This window comes from Nicotiana tabacum, chromosome 6, assembly GCF_000715075.1.
Source record: "Nicotiana tabacum cultivar K326 chromosome 6, ASM71507v2, whole genome shotgun sequence".
Lineage (NCBI taxonomy): Eukaryota > Viridiplantae > Streptophyta > Magnoliopsida > Solanales > Solanaceae > Nicotiana > Nicotiana tabacum.
In genome coordinates, this window is record NC_134085.1 from 164970882 (window position 1) to 164997079 (window position 26198).

Genomic DNA, 26198 nt, shown 5'->3' on the forward strand with positions numbered 1-26198 from the left:
TTTGTGCACAAATGTATCTTTCTATAACTATAAGCATGATAATATGATAGCAAGAGTTTCCATCTCTATGTGAAGATATTGAACTGAAGATTCCAACAAGATCATATGAAGACAATACATCTATTAGGGATGATGATATCAAGGTGAAACAAATTCGTTCAAGTTAATATGGTTGATTTGTTTATCAAATCTCTACCAAAGATCTTTTGAAGATGGTGCACAAGATTGGAATGCAAATGCTTAAAGATGTGAATTGATGCTCTCATCGGGGGGAGTTAATACGCGTTGTACTCTTTTTCCCTTACAAGGTTTTGTCCCACTGGGTTTTCCTTGCAAGAGTTTTATTGAGGCAACCAAAAGGCGTATTGTTAGATATTTGTACTCTTTTTCCTTCTCTAGAATTTTTTTCCACTGGGTTTTATTTTAGTTAAGGTTCTAGCGAGGCACATTATCTGTTGAATAGGCATTCTCTCTAAAATCTCTCTATCTTTTAGAGAGATTTTAGGGATTTTACTTGGTGGCTAAGTCACTCTTTCCCTATAAATAGAGGGGTCATATTTCATTGTAATTCATCCCAAAATCAATAAGAATTATATCTCCCTACTTTTCTATGTAATAATCTTTTTCTTATTTTATTGTTTTATAACAAATTATTGGTTTTAGACTTTCTTGAAACGTTATTAACCTTCTTCATTTTATGTTTTTATTTTATTTTGCGGCAAAGATTGTGATAAGGGACACGTACCATTTATTTTCACGTAACTCGAGACAACATTTACATTTAATAAAATGTGAGGCAGCTAATTTACAAAGATAAATTAAGATGGTTAATTTCTCAAGGTAAAAGGAAGATAGTTGCCTTCAAATAGAATTTACTCAGCATTTACAAAAGACGATATATAGGAGCATCCAATTTACAATAATGAAATAAACATAAGCTATATGTCTAAATCAAAAAATTTCTTCTACAATAGCATACTATGTTCAATCACGTGGGACAAAATGTGGTGGCATTTGGTTTTGCTAATATATTAAAATCCCAGAATTTCCCTTTAGAAGATACCAAATTCATGTCACATAAGAATTCCCAAGAAAACCATTTCTCAATCATTCGATCAATATCATGTACCAAAACATGAGTCCCATTTTTCTTCTTACTTCTTCTTGCTAACACACTAGCAATATAAAGTGCAGCCATTCGTCCTTTTGATTCTGGTTTATCTCCATCTGGTCCATCTACAATCACTAAATCCCACTTCAGTTCATAAACTTCCTTAGGAATATTTGTCACAAGTGACATAAATTTGCAACTTTTTGATGAATTTATTTGCAAATCTTGTGAGTAGCAATTCTTTTGGTTTCGCCTAGCATGTTTTAAAAGCTTGTATGCATCTCTAGCAACTGTTTGATACTCGACTTTATAAATTCGAGTAGTATTAGCATGATCTGAGGCATTAATAGTCTTGATTTTTTCGGGGTTGTCCTCGAGAAAGACAGTAATTCCACCCTTGTTGATGGTTGAAATTTGAGCAGAATATTGTGTTTCAAGCCCGAAAACAAGAATATTACAGGGGGATTTTCGCGATACAAGATTATATAGAAACTTGATTTCTTTCTCTGTAAGGAGATGAGGGTGTTGTTCAGTTGGAGACAAGGCAAAAAATATTGGAGAGGAATATGAAGTAATTACAGAAATCTTGACAAGTCTGAGAATGGAAGCAAATGATAAGATGAAAACAAGAAGTGGGATGATATTTCTTTTTGTAAATTTCATAGCTCTATAGTATTTGTGTATAAGGGTCTTTTTAAGACGAGTTTTGGGTGAGAATAGAAGCAAAGGAAAAGCAATTTCAGAGGGGGGCATTATTGTGTTCTTTTCTTATGTTAACTACGTTCTACCTAAAGAGGGGAAACTTATAATAATTTGGGTGACATGTGTTAATTTCCTTTAGATTTTTCTTGAGTGAAGAAGAAGGAATGGTATGGTATTTTCCTTTAGTTTGAAGCGTTTCCTTTTTCTTTTTGATATAGTTGTCACAAAATGTCATTCAGTATCTCCAACCTGCTAAGTTGAATATTTTTGGTAATTTTGCAGTGATGTTGTTGGTGCGATCAATCATTGTTAATGATGGATACTCTTTGTTTAAGAAGTTGGATACCCAATTTCGTCTGCTTTTGCATTTTTTTTTTCTCTTTCTTGGTACTGTTTTTGTCATCGTTTGGTAGACATGAGTGATATTGAAGAAAAACCTACATATTACTTACTTTTATACTAACAAGCATCTTGCGATGCATGTGGTCTTTAAATTAGTTAAAACACAGTCATATAGCACTGTCAAGAGAACTAAAATAGTATAGTACCATTTTCAATTTTAAGTAAAGGTAATGGGAGGGGAGTGGGAACATAATTATTTTCTAAATGTAGGTTTAGCATAAGTGCATAACTACGCCAACTTGACGAGGTATCTTGATAGTTTTTCTTGCATCCCTATAGAACAATTATTCACTATAAAAGTCAAATTTTTCTTTATAACAACACTTTCAGAACAACCGAGACTGTTATAAAGATTTGATTTTGTCTCTTTTGGATTGTGACATAAACATATGTGACGTGCAAATCGTACAAGTGGATGATAAGTTCTTAGAATAGTAGTAATTCGGTAATATTTTTTGTGACATAAACATATGTGACGTGCAAAACGTTTGGATGACAAATCTGCCAAACGTTTAGGTTTAAAGAAGCGATACAAAGTCAAGGTTAGAGTGCTATGACCAAAATCTTTTTTCTGCTTTTGGTGATAAGTATTTTTTTTCCGGGAAATTAATATCAGCAATTACCAGAAAATGAATTCAGCTTAGGAAGTGTTTTCTGCCATACCAACTCAACCTGGGATGCAAAACTCTTCACTAACATTATTCTGAACATACTAATACCTTTTTCTTTCATTTATTAGCACATCCGATTAAAATAATTACTATAACGCAATAAAAGTTTTAAAATAAAATCTATCATTTCTACCTTTAATTATCTCAAACAAAAAAAGAAATTAAAAACAAGGCATTTAAGAATATAACAAGAAAGAGTTGTAGTGAAAAATTTATTTAGAACAAGCTCTTGTAATGTTTAATCAAACAAATAATAATAGTAGTACCAAAAAGAAATTGTCATTTACGTGGACTTATACTAGTAGTGCTAATCAGTGTTATCCTATTTCGGATAGGTATAAAATAATAAAGATATTATGGCATTACTAATACTGGTAATGACAAACAAGCACTTATCTATCGATTTGGTGTAAACATGCTATGATGCTATAAATAACAAAAGGGGATTTTCTTTGTTGGAACTTTACCGGAGTAGGGGCTCATCAGCACATAAATATCCAAAGAACCAGGTCAGCATCTATAACAGAGTTCAAGAAGAACAACAGCAATGAAAAGACTTGCCATATTATTTGCTTCCGAGTTGACATATAATGAATAATGACAACAGTAGCAACAGTATTAAATAATAACCTCGACATCTTTCTGCTCGTTGTGAGAAAGACGGGAACGAAAAACGAAGGTGGAGATACTATCTATTCCTAGGAGGTCAGCCACTCCACCCTCATTACATCTCAAAACTCATGTATAACTAAAGAGACCTATACTCATTTTACAAACTTCCAGGATTTCATGGCATACCATAAAGGGCAGCAACTGACCTGGGGCCTGAGGAGATCACATAACTCAAGGACTTCTTCCTTAAGACACCAATGTACAATATGAACAGCTTTTACATGAAATAACTCAACGACTTCTTCCTTCTAGAGCCCCCTTCTCCATACAGTTCATTCCACTGAAGAAGCTCCGTCATATTTATGGATTCTGATGAAACACTTGCACATACCTATAAAAACACCAAAAGCACTTGAATTTTTCTGATGAAGCAAAAAAAAACAGAGAAGCTTAAAGACAAATATCATTATTTTTTTTTCAACTCACCCGCTCATGAGCGTTTTTAAAGTCATCCATATTCAAAGGCCGAATGTCTGTACTGCCGCATGGTGTTGGCGTAGGTCTACCTTCTGCCAAAGCTGCATCATGTTCCTAAAATCAACTCCAAGCATGAGATTACAGTAGTAGCAAGTCTATTTAAAGGGGGAATTTTATGAGTAGCAAATCAAGTGCATATTGTTGGAAATTCGGGGAGGAGGAACATTTTTAACCAATCAAAATCTTTTGAAGGCAAGTCTTCCAACTTGACCTGAATAGTAATATTACAAAGGTATTTATAGCAGTGTTATCAAAGGCGAAAAGCGCAAAAAAGCTCTAAGGGTCCGTTGTGGCTTTAAGCGCAAAGCACAAATAAAGCGTGGGCTTTACTGAAAAAAGACGCAAAAGGAGAAAAATATAAATATGTATGTGTAGTCCAATACTAATAATTATAAGCATGACTGACAAATATATGGACAAACAAATTGACTTTTTGTAATGATAAAGTGAAATACCAATTGTTTAGCATCGTCTCTTTAGTGTTACGCTAATTGGCAAGAAAAAATATGCCTTAGAGCCTTGATGATGATACTGAAGTGTTTGCTAAGCGAGGCGAAGAGCACAACATGTTTTGAGCTCGCTTAAAGTGCGCCTTTGACAACACTGATTCATAGGCATTCTTCTAACATTTACTTGGTCTAGTAGATGTAGCATAATTTCATTCTAGAGTATTTCCTTTCTTAAATGCATGTAGAAAAATCAATTAATATCCTATTACATGAATTAAGAAAATCTACATCCTTGAGATGGAACTAGTTTATTTTTCAACAATACTTCCAAAGTGGCTCCTACCATCTCCTTACAGTTACAATTCAGATTTAGGTAAAGGAATATTCACCCAAGGGAAAGCCTATTCATTAGGTTGAGCTATTTGAAAAAGTATAACAATTTAAGAAGAGGCATCTTCTTTTCCCAAATTGCAGAACCAAGTCCACATCTTGAGGTCCTTTACATTACGTTGATATGCCTAGATCCTATTCCATCTTGATTGCACATGGATGCCTCTAAAATGTCCTAGGAAGCATTTAATAATGAAAGAAAGCAGACACATCCAAACAACAGCACCCATAAATCTGTTATAGAAGCAATGCATATTTTCTCTAGCAATTAAGGATTACGCGCACAAACATCAAATAAGAAATAATATACCTTTTTTTCTTTTTCTAGGATTTCCCTAATCGGTCGATATGCAGCTGTAACACACAGATTCTGCAAAATCACTTTAGTTAGAAAAGACAGCATCTGCAAACATCAGGACGCAGAAGAATGGTGATTTATCATGCATAAATGAATAGAAACGACACCTTAAGGTCACTTCCGGAATATCCATCGGTCAAACTTGCCACTGCATCCAGATCAACATCTGGAGCCAAGTCTTCTTTTGCAAGTATCACTTTTAGAATTTTCGCTCTATTTGGAGCATCTGGTAAATTGACCATCAGCCTGTTCATGAAATGACATGATAACAACATTGAGATTGACTGTGGAAATTTTCCTACTTCATTGATAAGTAAAATTACTGGTCCTTTTACCTACGCGGCAGTCTCCTTATGACAGCCTCATCAAGGTCATATGGTCTGTTTGTTGCTGCAAGTACCAACACACGCTCAGTATCTTTTGTACGTAAACCATCCCAATTCACCATGAATTCATTTTTCATTTTACGCATGGCCTCGTGTTCTCCTGGATTTTCCCGTCGTCCAAGCATGCTATCAACCTTAGGTAGATCGCATCAAGAGAGAGAGAGAGAGAGAATAAGAAAATAGCATCAAATTAAATGGAAGAATAACGACATGAACAAGAGTTCTACGAAGCGTACTTCATCAACAAAGACAACACTTGGAGCAATTTTACTAGCCAGGGAGAAGACAGCTTTCACATATTTCTCGCCCTCGCCAAACCACTGCAGCATGGAAAAACAATAGTAAGGTTTATACAAGCCAAGAAGCACCTTTGAGAACATAATCCATGCTCGATAGAACAGTCTAACAAACTCCAATTGAAGCAAACCTTTGAAGTGATACTTGACATAGAAATATTGATAAAGTTTGCACCCGCTTCAGTCGCAACAGCTTTCGCGAGCATGGTTTTCCCTGTTCCAGGGGGTCCAAATAGAAGTATTCCCTTGCATGGCTGCAATGTAAGCAGTTGAAGAACATAATTCTTCAGTACGAAAACTTACGCAATCACATATGACAATACATGTGATATTCATGTCTGATACAAAGAAGAGTACCCAGCAAAGCCAAAGAGCATTTATGCACAGAAACCTTCTCTTCTACCCCACCAAAAAGAGAGTATTTAAGTACAACAAGCTTCTCTCACCCTACATACTTTTCTCTGTGTCAGTTTATGCGGCAGCCTTTCCTTTTAGTTTGTTCCAAAAAGAATCGCAACTTTCTAAATTTGGAAACAATTTAACTTAGACTTACCATTTTACCCTTAATGACAAGTTTTTATACCTCAGAGGTGCCCGAACGGCACCGTTTTTGTCACAGTTGAGCGGGGCCGTTGATCTCAAATGGATCAACGGCCAAGATCACATCTTTCATACCCGTCCCCAATACCCGACCCATCACCCCAATACCCGCACCGCCCCAGCACTACCAAATCGACATCGTTCCCTTAAGTGAGGAGATCCTGGCCATCAATCTCACCTGATCCAACGGCCAGGATCCATCCACCCCTCCCCTATATAAACTTAATCCTCTACCCCAGCCCCCCCAAACCAAACACCCCCCCCCCTCTCCTGTTCATCGTCTCCTTCAGAGACCAAACATATCCCCACCATCAACCACCGTGCACCGCCAACCGGAAATCGCCTCACGGCGGTTCCGGTGGTCCAAACGACCCCATCTTTACACCATAGCTTCCCCTCAACCTCCCCGTTCCAAATCCCTAACCCATATCCCTCGAATCAAGCCCCAACGTCTCGAATGTTTAAAGTCACATGTTTCAAAAGTCTTTTAGCCACGCAAACGTGAAGACATGTTTAAGATCGCAAGTCTCAGAAGTCTTCGTTTCTTTCTTAAACTCCTTGCCCAGTCAAATTATTCCACAATAAATTAAAACAGAGAGAGTAATATTTTTTATCAATTTGATTATCCATACCAAGGATCTCACAAAGATCAAGAGAATGGAAATATAATAAAATTATTGAAACAGGAAGGTGACAGGTAAATAAACAAGAAATTTCATAAACAAATTCAAGAAGCAAAGCAAGGAGTAAGAAAATCAAGATTTTCTTTATGTTAATTTTACAGTCAGCTATAAAAGTGATGCAGACACAGTTGATGCATATTCTAATTTGCACCTTAAAAGACTCATGTGAACTAGTACCATAGTACCGCAAAAACTCAGTTTACTAACCTCAAAATAAGAATTCACTAGAAGTAAAACTAAGGTCATCTTTTTCTCCTTTTACATTTTGTCAGCACCACAACAAATGGATGAAAAGAGTTGACAGAAACGATTCAGAACATCTGTGCTAACAGTTAAATCCTTGAACATAAGGTCAAGCACTACTAAACAGCCAATACAGTTCCACATAAAAACAACCATGTAAACAAGCAAGTACAAAGATGAAAACCTTGGTTAGTTGACCCTTGCAGAAAAGTTCAGGTCTTTGTAAAGGAAGCATGACCAGCTCTTTTAACGTATCCTTGACATTTTCAAGTGCACCAATATCATCAAATGTTACTCCAATATCACTGGGGGGAATAACATCTGCTAGAAGTCTCTTCTCAAATTCATTCTCCGTTACAATATCCTGAGTCATACAAACAATTTGTTCGCAAGTTATATGTCAAATATCTCCCACAGTCGAATTAAGATAGCATCTCAATTAAGTTTAGCAAGCCCCCAGCGCTTATTTCAAGTGGCAAAGGTCGAGGGACTTAGGTCACAGGTTCAACCCTGCCCCATGCGAATTAAGCCTGGTATTTAGGTGGAGAAGGGTAGAGGGGCAGGCCCATTAACCCCGAGTTTTGAAGGCCGCAGTTGGTCCTAAGGGTTGCCCCAGACAAATTTCTCGTTCATCAAAAAAGAAAAACTGAAGTTTACCAAACCACCAGAAAGAAGGTGATCACCTTAAGTGACTTCTTCAAGCTTTTGCTTTCATTTTGCATAGCTTGTAGAATTTCCAACCCATACTGAATGCTGCTAGATTGAAAAAAGATTACCCAGAACTGTTCAATACCACGAATAATACAGTAAGCGAACCAATATACTCTCAGCTGCTGGTACTTCTATTACCTCACAGGAGACAAAACAAGCCTAACGTCAGGGTCTGCATCAAGGTTCTGCATCAAATGATGGCTCAAGGCCCATCCAACCACCTTCTCCGCACCTTCAAATCATCAAAAGAGAGAAGAAAAAACTAAATCGCTTATCTTTACACAACAAAATCAAATCAAATGACAAATATATGTTCATGAAACAATGAAAGGTATGGTATGACCTTACAGAATACAATGTGAAGTAGCCTGACAACCTCCTTCACCACCAATCCCCTTACCCACCCAAAGAAACTGTAAACTGTATGAGAAGAAGTTGCTTACTTTCAACAGAAAAAGTCTGGTCTTTAATGCACAAAGTGTCAAGTCCATCACAGTCCAATCCATTCCGATTAAGAACCTATCCCAAAAAAGGGGGAAGAATCAACCAACAATTTGAGAAAGTAAAAAAAAAAAAAAAGTAATGAGTTTTTCATTAATCTCTTGACCTTGCATATCAGGTATTCAACTTGTTCACACAATTAAAAATAAAATAATAGAGCTCATTAATCTTAAATAATTTACACTGCCTCAGAATGCTGGGAAATGTTACCCACTTTCTGGGGAAGAATAGAACCAAATGGTGCACCGTGTTCTGTTGCCAATTAGAATGACAACTCAAAATTCTAGAAAGAGCAGAAGCTGAAAATTCAAACGACCCAAAGGTACAGATGTTGTCTGATGAGAAGTGATTCAAAGGAAATTCCGTCTCCCTCAGCAACAATGTTTTTCTTCTTTGCTTCTACTTCTCTACATTGCTTTTCCATATCATAACAAGGTTGTAATGAATCAAAGAATGCTAATGCTCTCCAATCATTCTTATTTTCTTAAACATAGAGGATAGCCCCCCACCCACCCACCCTCTCCCCAACCCCAAACAAAAAGAAAAATAGATTCATGGTGATAAAATGGAGAAGCCTGTCTAGCAGCAAGGAAAGAGACATGAAAATAAGTTTGTTTTTGCTGGCTCGAACCAGGACAAGATACTTGTCTGGCAGGTGGTGGGACAAATCTGACAGAACTTGCTACGGCAAGCTGCAGCTATCACTAAGCGAACCAGGAGGGTTTGAAAGCGACTACATCGATGACCAGTGACATCTACCATGGGCCTTTTTGGTGTAAAGAGAAAATTCCTTGACAGTGGTTCGACCATCCTATTTGTTTGTGCATTTTAAAACCTATTTGGTGAACAACTAGTGAAATACTTCTGGGAAAAAAAAGGAACAGCAAGGCACGCATTATCATCAAACTTAGATTAATGTTTAGCAGTAGTTTTTCTTCAACTTTTCTATATAATCAAAAGCAAAACTCATGCTGAGAAAACGAACCACCAAAATTAAAGAAGCTGGTCTCTTCACCCGAATGCAAGAGATGCCAATTGATTTAAATACTGAACAGTTCAAATATTAAGTATACATTTTCAGCAAGGATGATTAGCAGCAACATAATCAACAAACAGGTGAAAGACAGGTTACAAGCTCTTACTGTTCGCAAGCTATTCAAATTTCCTTTCATTTTTAGGGTATCAGCATCTCGATCCAACTGTTGCTTCCAAGCAGATATAAGCGCTTCATCCTGCAATAGCCATAACAGATCATCAGTTATACAAGACAGTAAAAGCATAAAAAATTCTAAAATTTTGAAAAACAGACCTGCGGCATGTGAATGGTCACTTTGTTGGGGAAAAGCTTCGTCAGAAGTTTAGTTGTCTTGGTCACTTCCTTCCCCCTGTCATGCAACTTCCCAAAACTATCCTGAGGTCATCAAATTTAGGTACTATAAGCCCGTGGGTTAAAGTTCGAGAAAAAAAAAATCCAAGTGGGAGTAACATTGGCACAAGGGACAGACTATGTCCAGAGAAAAGGGAACAACGCAAAGCGCCAGGCTTAGGGTTGCCAGATTCCAGCTTTTCAGATGTAACGACATAACAAAGTTGGTGAAAAGAAAAAACCATCCACTTTAAAAAAGAAGGGAAGGAAGTTCAAATCAAAGAGAATTGGAGGCTTGTTCATAAAGGAAATAAAGATGTGTCATAGGTCTATCCGCAAAAAATTGCCAGTACGATGCACAAGTATAGTACACTCATACTATGGGTACTTCTTCCCCAAAATTAACACACACCCCCCCCCCCAAAGGAAGAGAGAAAAAAAAAGAATACAAAGAAAAGAATAGACACAAAAAACCATTGTTTTCAATTGGCATCACCATGTACAAAATACTTGCAGAAAGAAAAGTGCACAATTAAAAAACAACATACTATACCCCTGGAATTTATGGAAGAAAAGATTGAGAGATTCTATACCGGGAAAGCCAAATCAAGCAAGGCAGTTTGATTGCTTCCAAATTTGGTGAAGAGCAATCCCCCAGGATGTGACTACAAGGGAGCAGAACGAGAAAAAAATGTTAACCTTATCCCAACTAATTAACAGTCAATACAAAGATCAACAATTTTAAAAGAAAATTAAAAACCCTCACACACTATTGGAGAGAGGAGAAAGAAGCAAAGAATCCGATAACACCGCTATACATAATAAAATCGATGCCGTAAGAAACTTTCCAAAACTATTTTGTGTTATATCTGCACGTTTAATCATAAAGCATATGATAAAGCAGGAGTCAGGCACTCAACCCTATTTAATAAATCTTTGTATAGTTCCCATGCGGACCTCCACCAGTCATGCTATAACTTTATCTTAGTAATTCAAACCTCCTGCCTGCTTTCTTTTATGAAAAAACTGCCCTTGTTGCAAGCATGACAGACAACTAATCTGTCTGTTTCTCTTTTTCAGGTTCGAGCCCTGCACCATGCAAACTAAGCCTGGTATTTGAGTGGAGAAGGGTAGAGGGGTGGGCCCATTATCGCCGAGTTTAGAAGACTGAGGTTGGTCTAAGGGTTGGCCAAGACGGATTTCTCGGTCATCAAAAAACAAAGATTCACCGCTCACTTTCCTTATCATGCCTCTCCCTCTATACACCTATGACTTCTTAATCAAGAAATTAATCCCTAAAAGATTCACACTAGAGCGCTCCTAGCACACAGCATGTGCATACCGAAAACAAAATAATTGTATACCACTACATTTAACAACCTGGAAAGCAAAAGTACCTTTTCCTTACGGTTATCTGTATGAGCGTGAGATCCTATAACAACGATATTAGCAGGAAGCTTTTCAAGCCGACTTTTGAAAGTTGAATATGATTCTGAATTTCCTGCCATAGATTTCTCAGCATCTTTCATAAATAAAATGAAGGGGGAATTTCTGCTTTCGTTGAATACAACCTAATAAGCAGAAAAAAATTAACAGAGATAATTAGGACCTTAGAATAACCAGAAAAGTGACCACAAGTTCAACATCGTTAGTTCTCAAAGTAATCATAAGGATCAAACCTCAAACAATGAGCTTATGAGTAACTTGTCCAGATCATCGACACCTGTGGCTTCCAACCGCAAATCATTGGCTGAGAGAGAAAGAGATGATAAAAAGCAAAGATTAGATTCTGCATTACTGAACTTGACAAATTAAAGGAAAGGAAAGTATGACCATGCTGGAAATACCTTTGCAAAAGAACCCATGACCTTCATCACAAAGACCCCCAAGGTTAACCCCGTCTGATATAGGCTTATCAAACCTTACACCAATTTTTGATGATGGATTATCTTCAAAAGGCAACACAACCTTCCCTCGAGTGCCAAAAGCTGGGCCCCTAGTAATCCGGACCAAGATAGATAACTTTAAACAACAGTTTTAAAATGTACTGTAACTGAAGCAAAGGCACTCTTGCAGAATATAAATGTTTAAAAGCATGACTAGTTCACAATCAACAATATGGGGCGGTTAAACACGATCCGAAATCTCGAAAACAAAAATCGACCAAAAATGATAATAGAGAAGTACTAGATAAATTTTAATCTTTAAAAGGATAAGGCCACAGATGAAAAAGGAGGAAGAACTGAAGAAGAGATTATATGCATCCATAATGGAAGTCCATATGAAATCAAATTATGGAGGACGCATCGAGATTCAAGTAAAACATAAAGTTGACAAATACAAAAGGCACCAAAACAATGATGCAAGTAAAAGCATGCAATACATGTGCATGCCAGGCCCAGAACAGAATTCGATCAAACAGCGCCTCAATCCTAAAGTTCCACAAAATGAAAAAAAAAAATTATAAAAGGTAACACATTTGGGAACGGCGCTGAATTCATGCAAGTTGCATGCTCAATATTAACGAACATTGTCAGAACAGAAGATCCGCCTTCAAGTTCACTACGAAGATAAATTGATAAAATGGACTCGCCACCTATCACTTTCATCTTACCGGTTATATTTAAAGAATTTTAGATTTGAATATCCGGTTCTTGCAAAAGCTATCAGGGTCATTTGGTTAAAAGAAATAAATCAAAGCTATTAAGAAATTAGGTCTCCAAATAGGTTAGGGATTTGTAAACCCCCTCTTGGGATTATTTACTAAATCTTATAAACATCCATATGGCAAGCACCAACAGGACTACGAGATGCTTTAAGAGAAAAATACCATCACAGTTAATAACGAATTAGGTCTCCAAATAGGTTATAAGGGATTATTTGTTGTTGTTGTACAGCAGGTCCAAACCCCTCACACTTCAAATTCCTCCAAATTATTTATTTGACTCGTTAAAGTTCCTGCAACTCATATGCTTTCCTAGTTTTTTTGGAAAATTGGTAGTATAGTACGGAAATTTATGGAGAAAAGTGGAAGCAAAACACCTACTCCTCCAAATAAGGGAGTAAATAAAACAAATTTTAGCACATCAGTTTTCATTTAGAACGTGTTTGAATCTAATTAAATGAGCAAAAAGATGCCACTAAAGAAATAAATATAGCCAATCATGTTGAATTGTGTTTTTGTTTGGCTAGGAAAGAAAAAGACTAACTGATATGAGTTGCTTGACTTCAAAAAGTGCTCTTAAAATTTTCAAATCATTACCATGACCGCCTTTGGCATTATTTAAACTGTGTTTCTATTCCCAACTTCACTTCACTTGCAGACAGGCAAAAAAGAAACAATTGAACTTTCTACATAAGCCCCTGAATCATCCCCACAAATGGACCTAATCAGAAAATTGATAAGCATACTGTTCTCTCCTGTATTCCGTTCCTAATATCTCAACCTAAACAAGTTGTTCTACCTTACAATTTAATTGGATATTACAGCCAAAGAAATAGGCATACTCTAGCTTGATAAGTCACAACAATGGCATCTATCTTTTGACAACCATAACAGTTATACTGCTTGGGGCAAAAGCAGTGCATCATTTTCAAATGCATCCAAATTCAAAACAAAAAGTTTCAGAAAAAGAGTTAACAGATACAATATCAAAAAAAAAAAAATACAAAAATAACATCAGGTAGTGAATGACACAACTCATTTTGGGCAGAGAAAGAGTAAATGATAGAAGGTTTCAAGAAGAAAACGTTCTCTAGGACTTACCTGATGGAGGCTGAGTACCCACCACCAGAAGAACCAATGAATCTCACTCTATCACCTAAATATTACCAACATTGGTTACTAAGATAAAAGAGCAAAAGAAACCGTAGAATGCTTAGATACTCAAAAAAAAATTAGACGAGTAACAGCCGATCAATATTAAAACCCAACGGCAATACCTGTCCTAAACAAGGTATTCTTCGATGTTCCGGCTAAAGAGGTTACATTGCCACTCTCCATCTTTGGTTGTGCTTCCAAACCCAAAGGATCAGTCAGAGTGTTAGTATTAGCTGCTTGACCAGATGACGACCCATTGCCGTTAGGCCAATCGGGTTCTCCAGGAATCTGCTTGGAGTTTGTGGACATCTTATGTGAACTGCATCCCTCTTTTAGTAGTTCAGCCTCCTTCGCAGATAGACCCTGAATGATAAGATAGTAATCCATAAGTTGCATTATGTTATAACAGTTTAATGGCAGTAAAAGGGGCAACAGTATGACAAAAACCAAACATGAAAAGTTTACTAGTTTGATGATTCTAGAAAATCAGAAATAAAGCAAGAATTCCCACTGTTACAAAATAGGAAGACATCTGACATCCCCCCACGCGAAAACACTTAAGAGAAAAAAGAAGTCTTTTCACAATGTTGATGTTACTTCCATATCATCCCAATATGTCCATAACCCCTTTTACGTTCAAAAACCCGGCTAACTCCACTATTAGTGACTACAGATCCCGAAAGAGGTCCACCATACATACCAACAATGTTGCAACATGACAAGTGGCAATCGATGCATTCATAAATAAAAGGTTGACCTGAACAAGGTAGGAATCAAAGTATTACAGGAGCAGGGGAGGTCAAAGATGTCGCACATCGCATCGGAGCGGGATGGATAAAGTGGAGGCTCGCTTCCGGTGTTTTGTGTGATAGGAATGTGCCACTAAGACTTAAGGGTAAGTTGTGGTGGTTCGACCGACTATGCTGTATTGGGCTGAGTGTTGGCCAGTCAAAAACTCCCACCTGCAGAAGATGAGAGTAGCAGAGATGAGGATGCTGAGATGGATGTGTGGGTGTACCAGGAGAGATAGGATTAAGAATGAAGCTATCCGGGACAGAGTGGGAGTAGCCTCCGTGGAGGACAAGATGCGGGAGTCGAGGCTGAGATGGCTCGGACATGTTAAGAGAAGAAGCATTGATGCTCCTGTCAGGAGGTGTGAGAGGTTGGCCATGGAGAGTTTGAGAAGAGGTCGAGGTAGGCCTAAGAAGTACTGGGGAGAGGTGATTAGACACGACATGGCGCTCCTTCAGCTCACTGAGGACATGTCCCTTGATAGGAGGGTGTGGAGGTCGAGGATTAAGGTAGAAGGTTAGTAGGTAGTTTATAGTTGTTCACCGATAGTCTTAGTAGCATGCATGTCCCTTCATATTCTTAGATTTCTATTACGTTATGTGGTTGTGTTCCCCTCCCCTTTCTTTTCTCTTCCTTCCTTGCTTTCCACTTCTTCTTCTTGTCCTTACTGAGCCGAGGATCTATTGGAAACAGTCTCTCTACCTGCATTAGGTAGGGGTAAGGTCTGCGTACAGACTACCCTCCCCAGACCCCACCTGTTGGGATCAAACTGGGTTTTTTGTTGTTGTTGTATCATGCAATACCCTTAGAAATAGATGACATGAATATTGTCTTACACCCAAAAAAGAATGGCTATCAAATATAAGCAATTTAGCTCCATAATACTGAGCAAGTGCCTTTGCCAGCATCTCCTGATATATCTCAGATCCTGCTATACAAAAGCAGAAGTGGTTAATACACAGACATTAAAATTTATTACCAAGAATTTACAAGAAAAACAATTAATAAGAAGTATTTCAATACAAAATACTAAGGAAAGCGACTTACCTGCAGGACCTGAGAGCAGAATTCTTGGGTTGATAGTAGGTAGCTCAGATGTATATTTTACTTGTTCTTTATGCTTCAGGTGTATATATGAAGACGCAATCAGCACATTTTTTGTGTTCTCACTGCAAGTTCAGATATCAATGAATCTTCACCAACCATGTTGTTGGAAATAAATTTACTATTTTATATAATTAACTACTACTATGAGATTGCTAACCAATCAAGAAAAGAAAATCAGGCACAGGTAGTCCTGGGAAACAACCAACAGAATATTATCACTACAATGCTCAGTAAGGAACAGAAAATTGAACGCATTCTTTTAGCAACTTGAGAAGTAGTTCATAACGTTAGCAATGCACTTATTTCACCCAGGCCACCTGAAAGAAATCACATTTGTAAATGCTAGCACCGCCCAAAGGGCTGTCTTTAGCCCTGAAACAGATCACATTTTGGAGTGTGATCATTCATTGCATTAAAAGATTGTAAGGTTCCTTTGGGAGCAGAAAAACTAAATTATTGAACGCAAATCTCCACACAGAAAAATGATGATAGCCCCCCCCCCCCCCCCCAAACACACACACTCTTGCAACCAAAAAACAGAGGAAACACTTGCCTGTAGCCTACTCTTGTGTAGGTTAAAATAAGTTATATTACCATTAAGCTACCCATTTGGGCATTAATATTATTTCAGTACTTCTAAATATTGAATTTCAGTACTTGCAACTACTTGTTTGGTCATGAATAGTTGCAAATACTATGTTCAGTATTTAAACTTCATGGAAATATTATAATAGTGGTTTGAAGGTGTGTTTTCAAGTGAAGTACTGGTTACCACTAACAAATCTTCAACTTTTTCCCACGTGAATTCATGTTCAGAAACTTCCACAGACTTTTCTCCAGCTTAAGCCAGAAATACATTTTTTTTTCAACTTCAACATAAATATTATCCAACGCCTACTTAACTGTATCCATTAACTCATCCTCCTAGTTGTTTTATTTCTATGATAAACTCTTTTTTTCTAATGATAAACTTTTTACCTTCTAGATAGGCACAAACTCTCAAAAGAAATACATTGAGAACATTTTACAGCTATATTTTTTTGCATTCGAAATTCCAGAAAAAAGCTTAATTTAGATTATTTTTTCTTCTTCTAGCAGAAATATTTTACAAACAAAGAATACTCTGTCACTTAAACTAATGCACAAACATTTTGACATGGCAATTGCCCGAAGCAGGGGTAACAAAAAAAAGTTTTTTGTGAGGGCTAAAGCGCAAACAAGTTATGATTGTGACTCTCGTAACAGATCGGCACAAGTTGTAACTCGCTAACATCATTCAGAAATGCAACAGTCCCTAGGGCTTAAAGCAAAAACTGCTTCATTGAAGTGAAATCCACAATAAAAAAGCAAGTACAAGAGCGGCGGATTCGGGTAGGTGCTAAAATATAGGCACTCTGACAGAAAAATCGATGGAATTAGGGGATACCCCAAAAAGGAAGAGAGTAGGTATTGTATGCGTTCAGGAAACTAAATGGACAGTGCAAAAGTCTAGAGAGATAGGTAACACGGTTAAAAATTATGGTATTGTGAGACAGATAAAAATAGGAATGGAGAGGGTATTATTGTAGAACCAGGACTTAAAGATAAGGTTGTAGAGGTAAAACGAGTTGGGGATAGGATTATTGTACTACGGCTAGTATACGGAAGAGAATCAACGTTATTAGTGCCTATGCTCCGCAAATAGGATTAGATGTAGAAGCTAAAGCTAGTTTTGGGAGGATATGGATTGTTTGGTTCAACAGATTCTAGGGGACCAACAAATCTTTAGGGGGAAGGGGGTCTAAATGGTTAAGATAGTGATGGTTTTGAACAAGTACATGGTGGTTATAGTTATGGTACTAGGAATGATGAAGGTGACTATTTTAGTATTCGCTTTAGCTTATGATTCAATGGTAGCTAACACATTTTAGAAAGAGAGATTCGCACCTACTAACTTATAATAGTGGGGTAACCATAGTCAATAGACTTTATCCTTACCAAAAAAGGGGATAGAAATACATGCAAGGACTGCAAGGTCGTTCCAGGAGAAGCGATGACCACCCAACATAGGTTTATTAGTCCTAGATGTAAAAGCTTAAGAGTAGAGTGGAAAGGAGATGACTTGCAAACTATCTGAGGATAAAATAAGAGAAAATTGCTTATGCGTCGACCTACGGATGCACCGGTCCATGGTGTGAAAGTGAAACTATGATGAGAAAAGGTGCTAGAAGGGGACGGACTAGACCCAAAATCACATGGAAGGAAGTAGTCTCGAAAGACCTATAAATCCTTTGAATCAATGCAGACTTAGCTAAATATAAAGGCACAATGGAAGAGAAAGATCCTTATAAGTGATACCTACTAGTTGAGAATAGGCTTTAGACTTGGCAGAGAACTACTAATATTATTCTTATTATTAATATCAATGTTGTCAAAGGCTCATTTAAGGCGCGCTTAAGCCCGGAAGCTCAGAAAAGCTCAAGGAGCGCGCTTCGCCTCGCTTAAGTTGCGCTTCAGTGTAGGCAAGGCACTAAGGCGTGCAACTCAATGCCTATGAGTTCTATCTTAAACTGGACAGTACTAAGCAACAAATATTATTAGCAAATAAGTGTATTAGTTGTTGAGGAAACATTAGGAGTGAATTTGTTTCTTTTTTCTGTAATTACATATGTATTTTTATTTTTTCCTTGGTGAACCTTTTTTTAATCAAGCCCGCACTTTATTTGGGCTTTGCGCTTAAAGCCCCAATCGGCCTGGAGCGCTTTTTAGAGCTTTTCACTTTTGACAACACTGATTAATACTATTATCTATAGATACTTATCCTTATTTTTTACTTTGACTTATATTTTATTTTCGTAATGATGAGAATACGAGTTGAACTTAAAGAAAGAAATGAAGATCCATATCGCCGACCCAAACTTGAGACTGAGGCGTAGTTGTTGTTGTTTTAAATTTTAGTGAGCCAGTAAATAAGACAATCAAGCAACAAGCACAAAGCTATGAAGTGTACATTACAGCGAATAAAAACATTCTGACTTTCATATAAGCTTCTTTGAAATATATAAGTACAGTGAAGCTTCTTGCAAATAGTGAAATGAAACATCAGTTACCTGACATATTCTTTCAATCTTTTAACTTAAGAATTGTCTCTCTTTAATGTAAGTTAGAATTTTCGCCGTAAAGTAGTAAGTGAAGAGTGCATACTTCGTTGGTTTTGCATTTTATGCAAGAGTCTTTCTGTACTATCAAATTCCTTCCAGTAACTACAAGCGCACTTTAGTGAAAGTTGCTCCCACACAGCCCAATTACTAAACCGCCACCTGCTAGTTACTCCATTTGTGGATATCACTTGAAGCCTAACACAGATGTCCTACTCCCTCTGAATTTAACAAGTATCAACAGCGCCATATTTGACTTTAGTACAAGCATAAACTGGCTTAAGTTGACATTTTTCACATTTCACGTGGTGAGGTAAATAATCAAAAGTGCCAAGAGTAACAAGCAGAAAGCCACAAGTATAAAAGACTATAAGAAGTACAGGATGTAATAGGATAATGCACAGTGGTCTTGGGGCATACCTTAAGTAATATGGAAAGCTATCAAATGAAACTTCTAGCTGTTGTCCATCAACTATTGCAGCATGAATCTCTTCTTTAAATACTGCACATCTTAGAGACACCCCTGTTGCGGAAGCTGGCGCATCTCTGGTCCAGTCTCTTTCCTCCAGTATCTGTCCATGCATAATTCTAATTAGTTTATCTCACATATAAGTGAGCTCATACCCATAATAAAATACAAAAAAGAAATAAATTAGTTCGACACTTTACATTGCCTGCCTCTCTGCCAGAGTTCAGGTCTCCATCAAGAGGGAGGATCTTGCTAGTCAACCCAACATCAGCAGCACTGCTGCTGCTAACATTTGCAGCTGAGTCGACTTCGAGGCCATCAAGCTCATCTTCATGAATAACAGGGGAAGAAGGCAGCTCATTCCCACTAACCTGAGACGTAGGTTTCAAGCGCGACGGATCTTGCCGCAGGCTTGAAAGCGATGCCAAAATGGAAGCACCAGCTACAGCTGAAGCATCTCCTGCTCTCTTTTCAACGCGCAGCAATTTACCTGCACTGGTCCTAACATCTGAAGGAGGCGACTTAACTCCAAGCTCATATGGAAGCTGCTGAAATATCTATACATGCAAATGTTAAGGATATTCCTACAAATCATGTAGGCAAAGAAAAGAAAGAAAACAGAACTTGACAAAACCCCAAAAAAATCAGAAAAATTACAAGACACGGGAGGAAACACGAAAGTAACTCTAAGGATACATAAGCATGATTTCCCACAAGACCAAAAGCAAGCCCATCACCCGAATTGAGAATGCAATTAGTATTCTTCTTTATTGTTTTTCCATTAACTTGCACAGATCCTTTGCCCCTGCTCTCGAGCACAGCAACCCAATTTCCTTCATGCTGATCATTTTCACAAACAATGAGTACTCATAACGCATATAGACAGTGTGAAGTTCATCCCCAAAAAAAAGAATATAAAATAAACACCAAAGTGAGCACGGATATATTTGTTCCAAGAGTGAATTTTCATATGCAGTGATTGAAAGCCAGGTACGGAAAAATTTCCAGAAGCACCCAAAGATCATTTACTCCAAATAACTTGAAAAGATTCAGCCAACATGTAAACAGTGCTATGAATTGTTTATAACTTTTAAACAAAATTTCAGAACGTGGACATTTATCAACTGGGCAGTAGCTGTTACAGTCTAGCATCAGTGATCCGGAAAAAATGGCAGGGCCACACCAAGTTAGACTGTGCTACAGATTAGTTGTAATCTAAGTTGCGTGGACTCTTCGCTTTTGATGCCGTCCCCGTCCCGATACGAGACCGGGACGGGAGCGGGATACGTCCCGGATACGGTCAACTGACTACGGACACTTTGACTGGAGTCCATCGAAAAATTTGGGAGAAAAATTGAGATTTTGATTTCTCAAAATCAAAAATAAAACAGATTTAAGAGAATGAAAGAATAATGTCCATCTTGGAGAATAAAAGATTGAATTCTATAATATTCATGTAATTTTTTCACAGAATATCTCTCAAAATTTACAATATTTTTATAGCTCTATTTTTTATTAGTCAAATCCCCGCACCCGTATCCATATCCGAATCCGCACCCCCGAGTCTTAAAATTTAGGTTTTGCCGAATCCGATATTCGGATTCGTCCCCGTATCGAAAACCCGCACCCAAGTCCGAGCAACTTAGGTTGTAATTGCAATCTTGGACAGAAACAGTCCATGAGCTGACCAAAAAAGGGCGGAAATCTAAATTACCAAAAGTTTCTTTTTATTCTTTATTTCTTCTTTTTCACAAATTCTTTGTATTAATACTGTCACCGGCACAGGGAAAAGTCTTAAACCCATGGTCAGATAGCAACAAAATTTGGGAATAGATCGGGGTAAAGACCAGAAATTGAAGCAATACCTGTGTAAGCCTTAATGAACATAAGGTTGCACTAACTGTTTGGTGCTTGATATGCAAATGAGCGTTTTTGCTAGAACCAACCAAGAAATTCGTAGCCGAAACATGTATAGTTGGGTTCTGCAGTACATACAACGAAAATAAATATACTATCTTGAATTGCAAAACATTAGCTCCAAACAAATGGGAGTTACGACAATCAAATTACATTCAAAAGAGAGTCTTGATGCAAGAAAGTTAACCTGTGGATACTCTGACATAAGCCAACACCAAGGTGACGTAGTTTCAGAACCTTGATTTTGCTTCCTCAAACTCATGGAACTCCTCGGTTTATCAACTATAGCAGGTGTTGCCCCTAAAACCCCAGAAAATGAGAAAGCAACTAACTTACATACACTTTGGATATGATCAAGATTTAAAGTAAACAAGTAGTAGTAAAAAACAGTAAATTTCGCAATAAAAAGGTTAAAAGCGAGTTGCCTTCTGTTATAGGTGCGACAACGGATACGGCAGGTGCATCATTAATCTTGGCAGCGGTCTCACCGTCGCCGGAAGTAGCCTGAGGAGTAACGGCGCCGGATTCCGGCGGGTCAGTAGAGCCTAACTCCTTGGGATTCTCCGTCGGCGGTGGAAGAGACGACTTTGGTTTCTCCGACGACTCCGCATTATTATTATCTACCTAAAATCACCCAATCCAAATAAAAACAAAATTGAAAAATCAATAAAAATTGACTCACCGAACTTAAATAAATAAATAAAAATAAAAGATAACGGCAGAGCCAATTGAAGTGAGCTGAAATTACCTTTTGGCGTTTGGAGGAAGAATCGGAGGAGGAGGAGGACGACCGTTTAACAGTGGACGGCAGAGATCCACTTCGTCTCGTCGCAACCATTTTTTCCTTGAGACAGAAAAAACTCTGCAGAGAGAGAAAGAGAAAGAGAAAAAGAAAGAGTAGTTTGGGTTTTCTTTATTTCTTGGTGTTTTCTTTTGATTTGTATATTATTAGATGGGGGTAGCAGCGGGTTGGTGCGGGGGGGGTATCAGCGGGTTGGTGCGGGGATGATGAATCCAAAATTAATTCGGATAGGAGTATTCCACCTTCACACTTTTTAGCTTTTTTGTTTTTAATTTTTCCATTTATTGGATGGTTGTTATATATAGCTTATTAATGTATCGTATCCGTACTATTATTTTGATGGTAGTAATATTTGGATAGATTATATCCAATTTTATCATTTTATAAGGTCACATATTAGCAATTTAAAAAATATGCGTACAATATTATATAAAAAAAAAGTAGAGTATAAGAAAGAGCAATTATTAATTATTAAAAATGGTGGACGAAGAGTAAATTATAATTATAGTTAGGCCAAGATGAGAAAAAAATAAGATAACGATGCGATCATACCAAATTGATGGTTATGCAAAAGGGGTCTTTTCATTTTTACATAGCAACAGATTTAATAATACAATACAATACAATAAAACTAAAAATAACAATAAAAAATACTATATAAAGTAACAACACAATAGGATACAATATGTAACAACCATCCAAACAAATTGTCAGATGCCCAATATCTTAACTTTTCTCTTTTGTTATTAATCACTAAGCATTAAAGGAGTCAAATCTAATTGAATTCTAGTAATAATTAGTGTTTAAAAGGCGTTTTCAGGGCGAGCCCTGAGGTGAGGCGTACCAAAAATGTCCTAAGACAATGGTGTGGGGCGAAAGTCTCGAGAGGCGTACGCTCGGGCGTTTAAGGTACGTTTTTGTAATGAGGCGTAAGTCTTAGAGACTTTTTAAAATTAAAATAAAATTTGTTGAATAAATCCTTCATATAATACTCAAATTCTTAAAAGTCAGTTTGTAATTACTCAAAAGTTTAAAAAGTAACTGAAATATATTAAATTTAAAAGCCAGTACCTTTTTTATTGATTGAAGCCCTAATTTATAGCATTTTTCAATTCTTTATCTTACCCGCTAGTTTGCTAATATCTCTCAAAAGCAAAGAATATTCAATTTTTCTTTTACAAATACAAAGAGAACTTCATTCTCCTTCATAGCAGCAAGTTCAAAGTTCAAATTGTAGGTTAGTCATCCCTTCTTTTCCGACTCAAGTTACTTGTGCTTGTAAGCAGCGTATAATAGATTGTTTTGACTAGTTTTTTGTGAGGATGGAGAAGAATGTATTTATAGTTTTCTTCAATTTTTGTACAATTTTACCTGTTTATAAATATTTATTGTAATTATATTATTTTATAAAATATTAAAAATTAAATATTCATGGGGCTTACACCTCGTGTCTTGGGGTTTACGCCTCGCTGAGGCATATGTAAAACGGCTCGCCTTACACCCACGCCTTTTAAAACGCTGGTAATAATAACATTAACAACTAAAGTAATCAAATTTGATATTAACTTATATCCAGTTGTAGAGTTATGATACTATTATTATACTCCCTCAATTTCAATTTATGTGAACATATCTCCTTTTTAGTCTGTGCCAAAAAGAATGTCTCATTTGCTTATTTGAAATTAATTTACCTTTATGCAGTGATTTATAGCCACACAAAATATATGTGCCTCGTTTTACACCACAACTTCAATAGTCTTCTCCCTTTTGTTAAACTATGTGCACGGTCAAATAAGTTCACATAAATTAAAACGGAGGGAGTATTAGTAAACTCAACCCTTAGGACCCCGCTTACTTTACATGTTTTCAGAATGAGATGTGGCATGTGATGAGTGGATGAGGCTAGAATGACTCTCTTTTCGATGTATATAGTGAGGCACCACTTCTATTTCATGGTAGTTATAGTGTTAGACATACCCGATTGGATAAGATTAAGAATGAAGTTATCCGAAAAAGGTAGGAGTGGCCCATGTAGAGGATAAGATGTGGGAGGCGAGGTTGAGATGGTTCGGTCATGTTAAGAGCAGAAGTATAGAAGCCCTAGTTAGAAGGTGTGAGCGGTTAGCCTCGATCTTATTAGGCGGGAGGTAGGCCTAAGAAGTCTCGGAGATAGGTTATTAGGCAGGACATGCATGGCTAGAGCTGACTGAGGACATGGCCCTAGACGGGAGGATGTGGAGGTCAAAGATTAGGGTAGAAGGTTCGTAAGTAATCGAGCGTTTCTCTTTGTCTTACTCGTTTCGCTAGCATTAGTATTGATGTGATATCTTTTATCTATAGATGGCTATTATTACCTAGAGTTTGACTGCATTCTTGGATTAGATCTTATTTCATCTTGCTGTTATTCCTACTTGTTGCAATTACCTTTTCCTTTTCAGTCGTTTTCTAGCCGGGAGTCTATCGAAAACAGTCTCCCTGCCCTTCCAGGGGTAGGGGTAGTGTATATCTTACCCTCCCCCCCTATACCCTATTTGTGAAAAACTACTGGGCTTGTTGGTGTTGTATAATGTTATTTGTCCTACTCCTAAGGTTGCCCTCCCCAGACCCCACTTGTAGGATTACACTGGGTTGTTGTTGTTGTTGTTGTCGTCCTACTCCTAAGGTTACATAATTCTGCAATTACATATAATTATACTTTAGATGCACTGTCATTCAGAAGTCAAACTTATTTAAATTATATATATGATATAACGATTAATACTCGTCAAGGAAAGAACAATTGACCATAATTTCGACAACTTTTTTGGGTACTATATGCAACTAATAACGTGATTAAGTGGCATAATTGATCATTCTCTACAGGAGTAAAGTTGCGGTTTGTAGAGGCATGGACCGCAAAGGAATCTTAGGTCCATTTGTTGAAAGTAAACGAAAGAATAATCTAATGCATGATGAACAAATTCAAAGTTTTTGAACAACAACAAATCTAATAGTTATAACGGAAAATAGTCAAAATTGTCCCTAAACTATTAGAGTTGGTAATAATACCCTCTATTTACCTATTTTGTAACCTTCACCGTTTAGTTTTCGCCTCCAGACTACCCTTGTGACTAACGGCCCTGTTTGGTTAAAAAACTTTAATTAATTTCCGCGTGTCATCGTCATATTGGTCTAACTTAAAATCTACCCAAATTAAAATAAATCCACCGCATCCAAAACCCATACCCAAAAAACTAAACTTTTCTCTACTCTTCTCCTTCTCCAAGCGTTATCTTCTTCTCAAAAAAATACATCACCTTATCGATCTCTCCCCCCCCCCCCTCCCCACAGCGTCTATGCGTCCATATTCTTCCTCTCATTTTTTTTGTGACCTTGCACTTCATTTGAATAATCACCACAACCATCATTAAAGTTTTATTTTTAGACAATTAATTTTTTTAGTCACCAACACTTTACGTCATACAACTTTTACCCGAACGTATGAACACTAAAGGAGAGTCGACAGTGATGGTCATTAAGCATTTGCAATGTTTTTCAGTGTATATTTCTTGAACATATGGTCATGTCCATAAATTAAGTTGTAGTACGAGGATGCTTATCAGGCTATATCAACACTGCCAATCTCAAGAAAGAGACAACAAAATCAAGAGGAATATTTGAGAGTCTATGTCTAAGAATATGAGAGAATACAGCTTATTAAGGAAGGTGACTATAACAAACACTTCGCTGAGTTTACTGTAAGAAATAGTGAAGTGTAGTAAAAAAAATTTGATGATGAATGGTATTTTTGTGATGAAAAAAATAGGAGTGTCGATGTATATATTTAATGGAGGAAGAAATAGGAAGACAGAGGTGATGAATTGTAAGAGAGAGTTTTGTTTGCTTAAAAAATGGGTGTATGAGAGTTCTGGATATTGGAGTATTTTTGAAAAGAAAGAGGATAAGGAAATAGAAGATGGAGAGGAAGAAGGTTAAATATGGAGAGGAAGAAGGATAGACTAAAGAAAAAAGTATTTTTGTTTGCGCGTTTGGATGCGGGTGAATCTATTTTAATTTGGGTATTATTAAAATACTCGTATTACCTCTATAATATAGATATTTCATTTAAGATCTTATCTTATTGCTTGCAATTTCTA

The 26198-nt window shown here is 37.1% G+C and overlaps 2 protein-coding genes across 5 annotated transcripts; both read right to left on the minus strand.

Annotated features, from left to right (window-relative positions):
- Positions 1 to 823: 823 nt before the first annotated feature.
- On the minus strand, positions 824 to 2068 carry LOC107794826 (arabinogalactan O-methyltransferase 2-like). Its single transcript, XM_016617363.2, has one exon. It carries the CDS (start codon positions 1862 to 1864, stop codon positions 989 to 991), a length of 876 nt encoding a protein of 291 aa, XP_016472849.1. The 5' UTR covers positions 1865 to 2068; the 3' UTR covers positions 824 to 988.
- Positions 2069 to 3380: 1312 nt separating this feature from the next.
- On the minus strand, positions 3381 to 22204 carry LOC107794822 (uncharacterized). Of its 4 annotated transcripts, none has more exons than XM_075255794.1 (28): positions 22009 to 22204; positions 21686 to 21884; positions 21448 to 21560; positions 21209 to 21325; positions 20040 to 20183; positions 19715 to 19900; positions 19295 to 19446; positions 15678 to 15799; positions 15467 to 15558; positions 13961 to 14201; positions 13785 to 13839; positions 11866 to 12014; positions 11698 to 11768; positions 11416 to 11589; positions 10612 to 10683; positions 9962 to 10063; positions 9795 to 9884; positions 8595 to 8670; positions 8290 to 8383; positions 8124 to 8193; positions 7625 to 7804; positions 6046 to 6168; positions 5855 to 5938; positions 5568 to 5752; positions 5340 to 5478; positions 5185 to 5244; positions 3985 to 4089; positions 3381 to 3889 (listed from the first exon to the last, which is right to left on the minus strand). In XM_075255794.1, exons 1-28 carry the CDS (start codon positions 22096 to 22098, stop codon positions 3776 to 3778), a joined length of 3399 nt encoding a protein of 1132 aa, XP_075111895.1. In that variant the 5' UTR covers positions 22099 to 22204; the 3' UTR covers positions 3381 to 3775. The 4 variants fall into 4 exon arrangements, with proteins under 4 accessions (XP_075111895.1, XP_075111894.1, XP_075111893.1 ...); XM_075255793.1 differs by having other exon boundaries at positions 15467 to 15561; XM_075255792.1 differs by having other exon boundaries at positions 19544 to 19900.
- Between the last annotated feature and the right edge of the window lie 3994 nt (positions 22205 to 26198).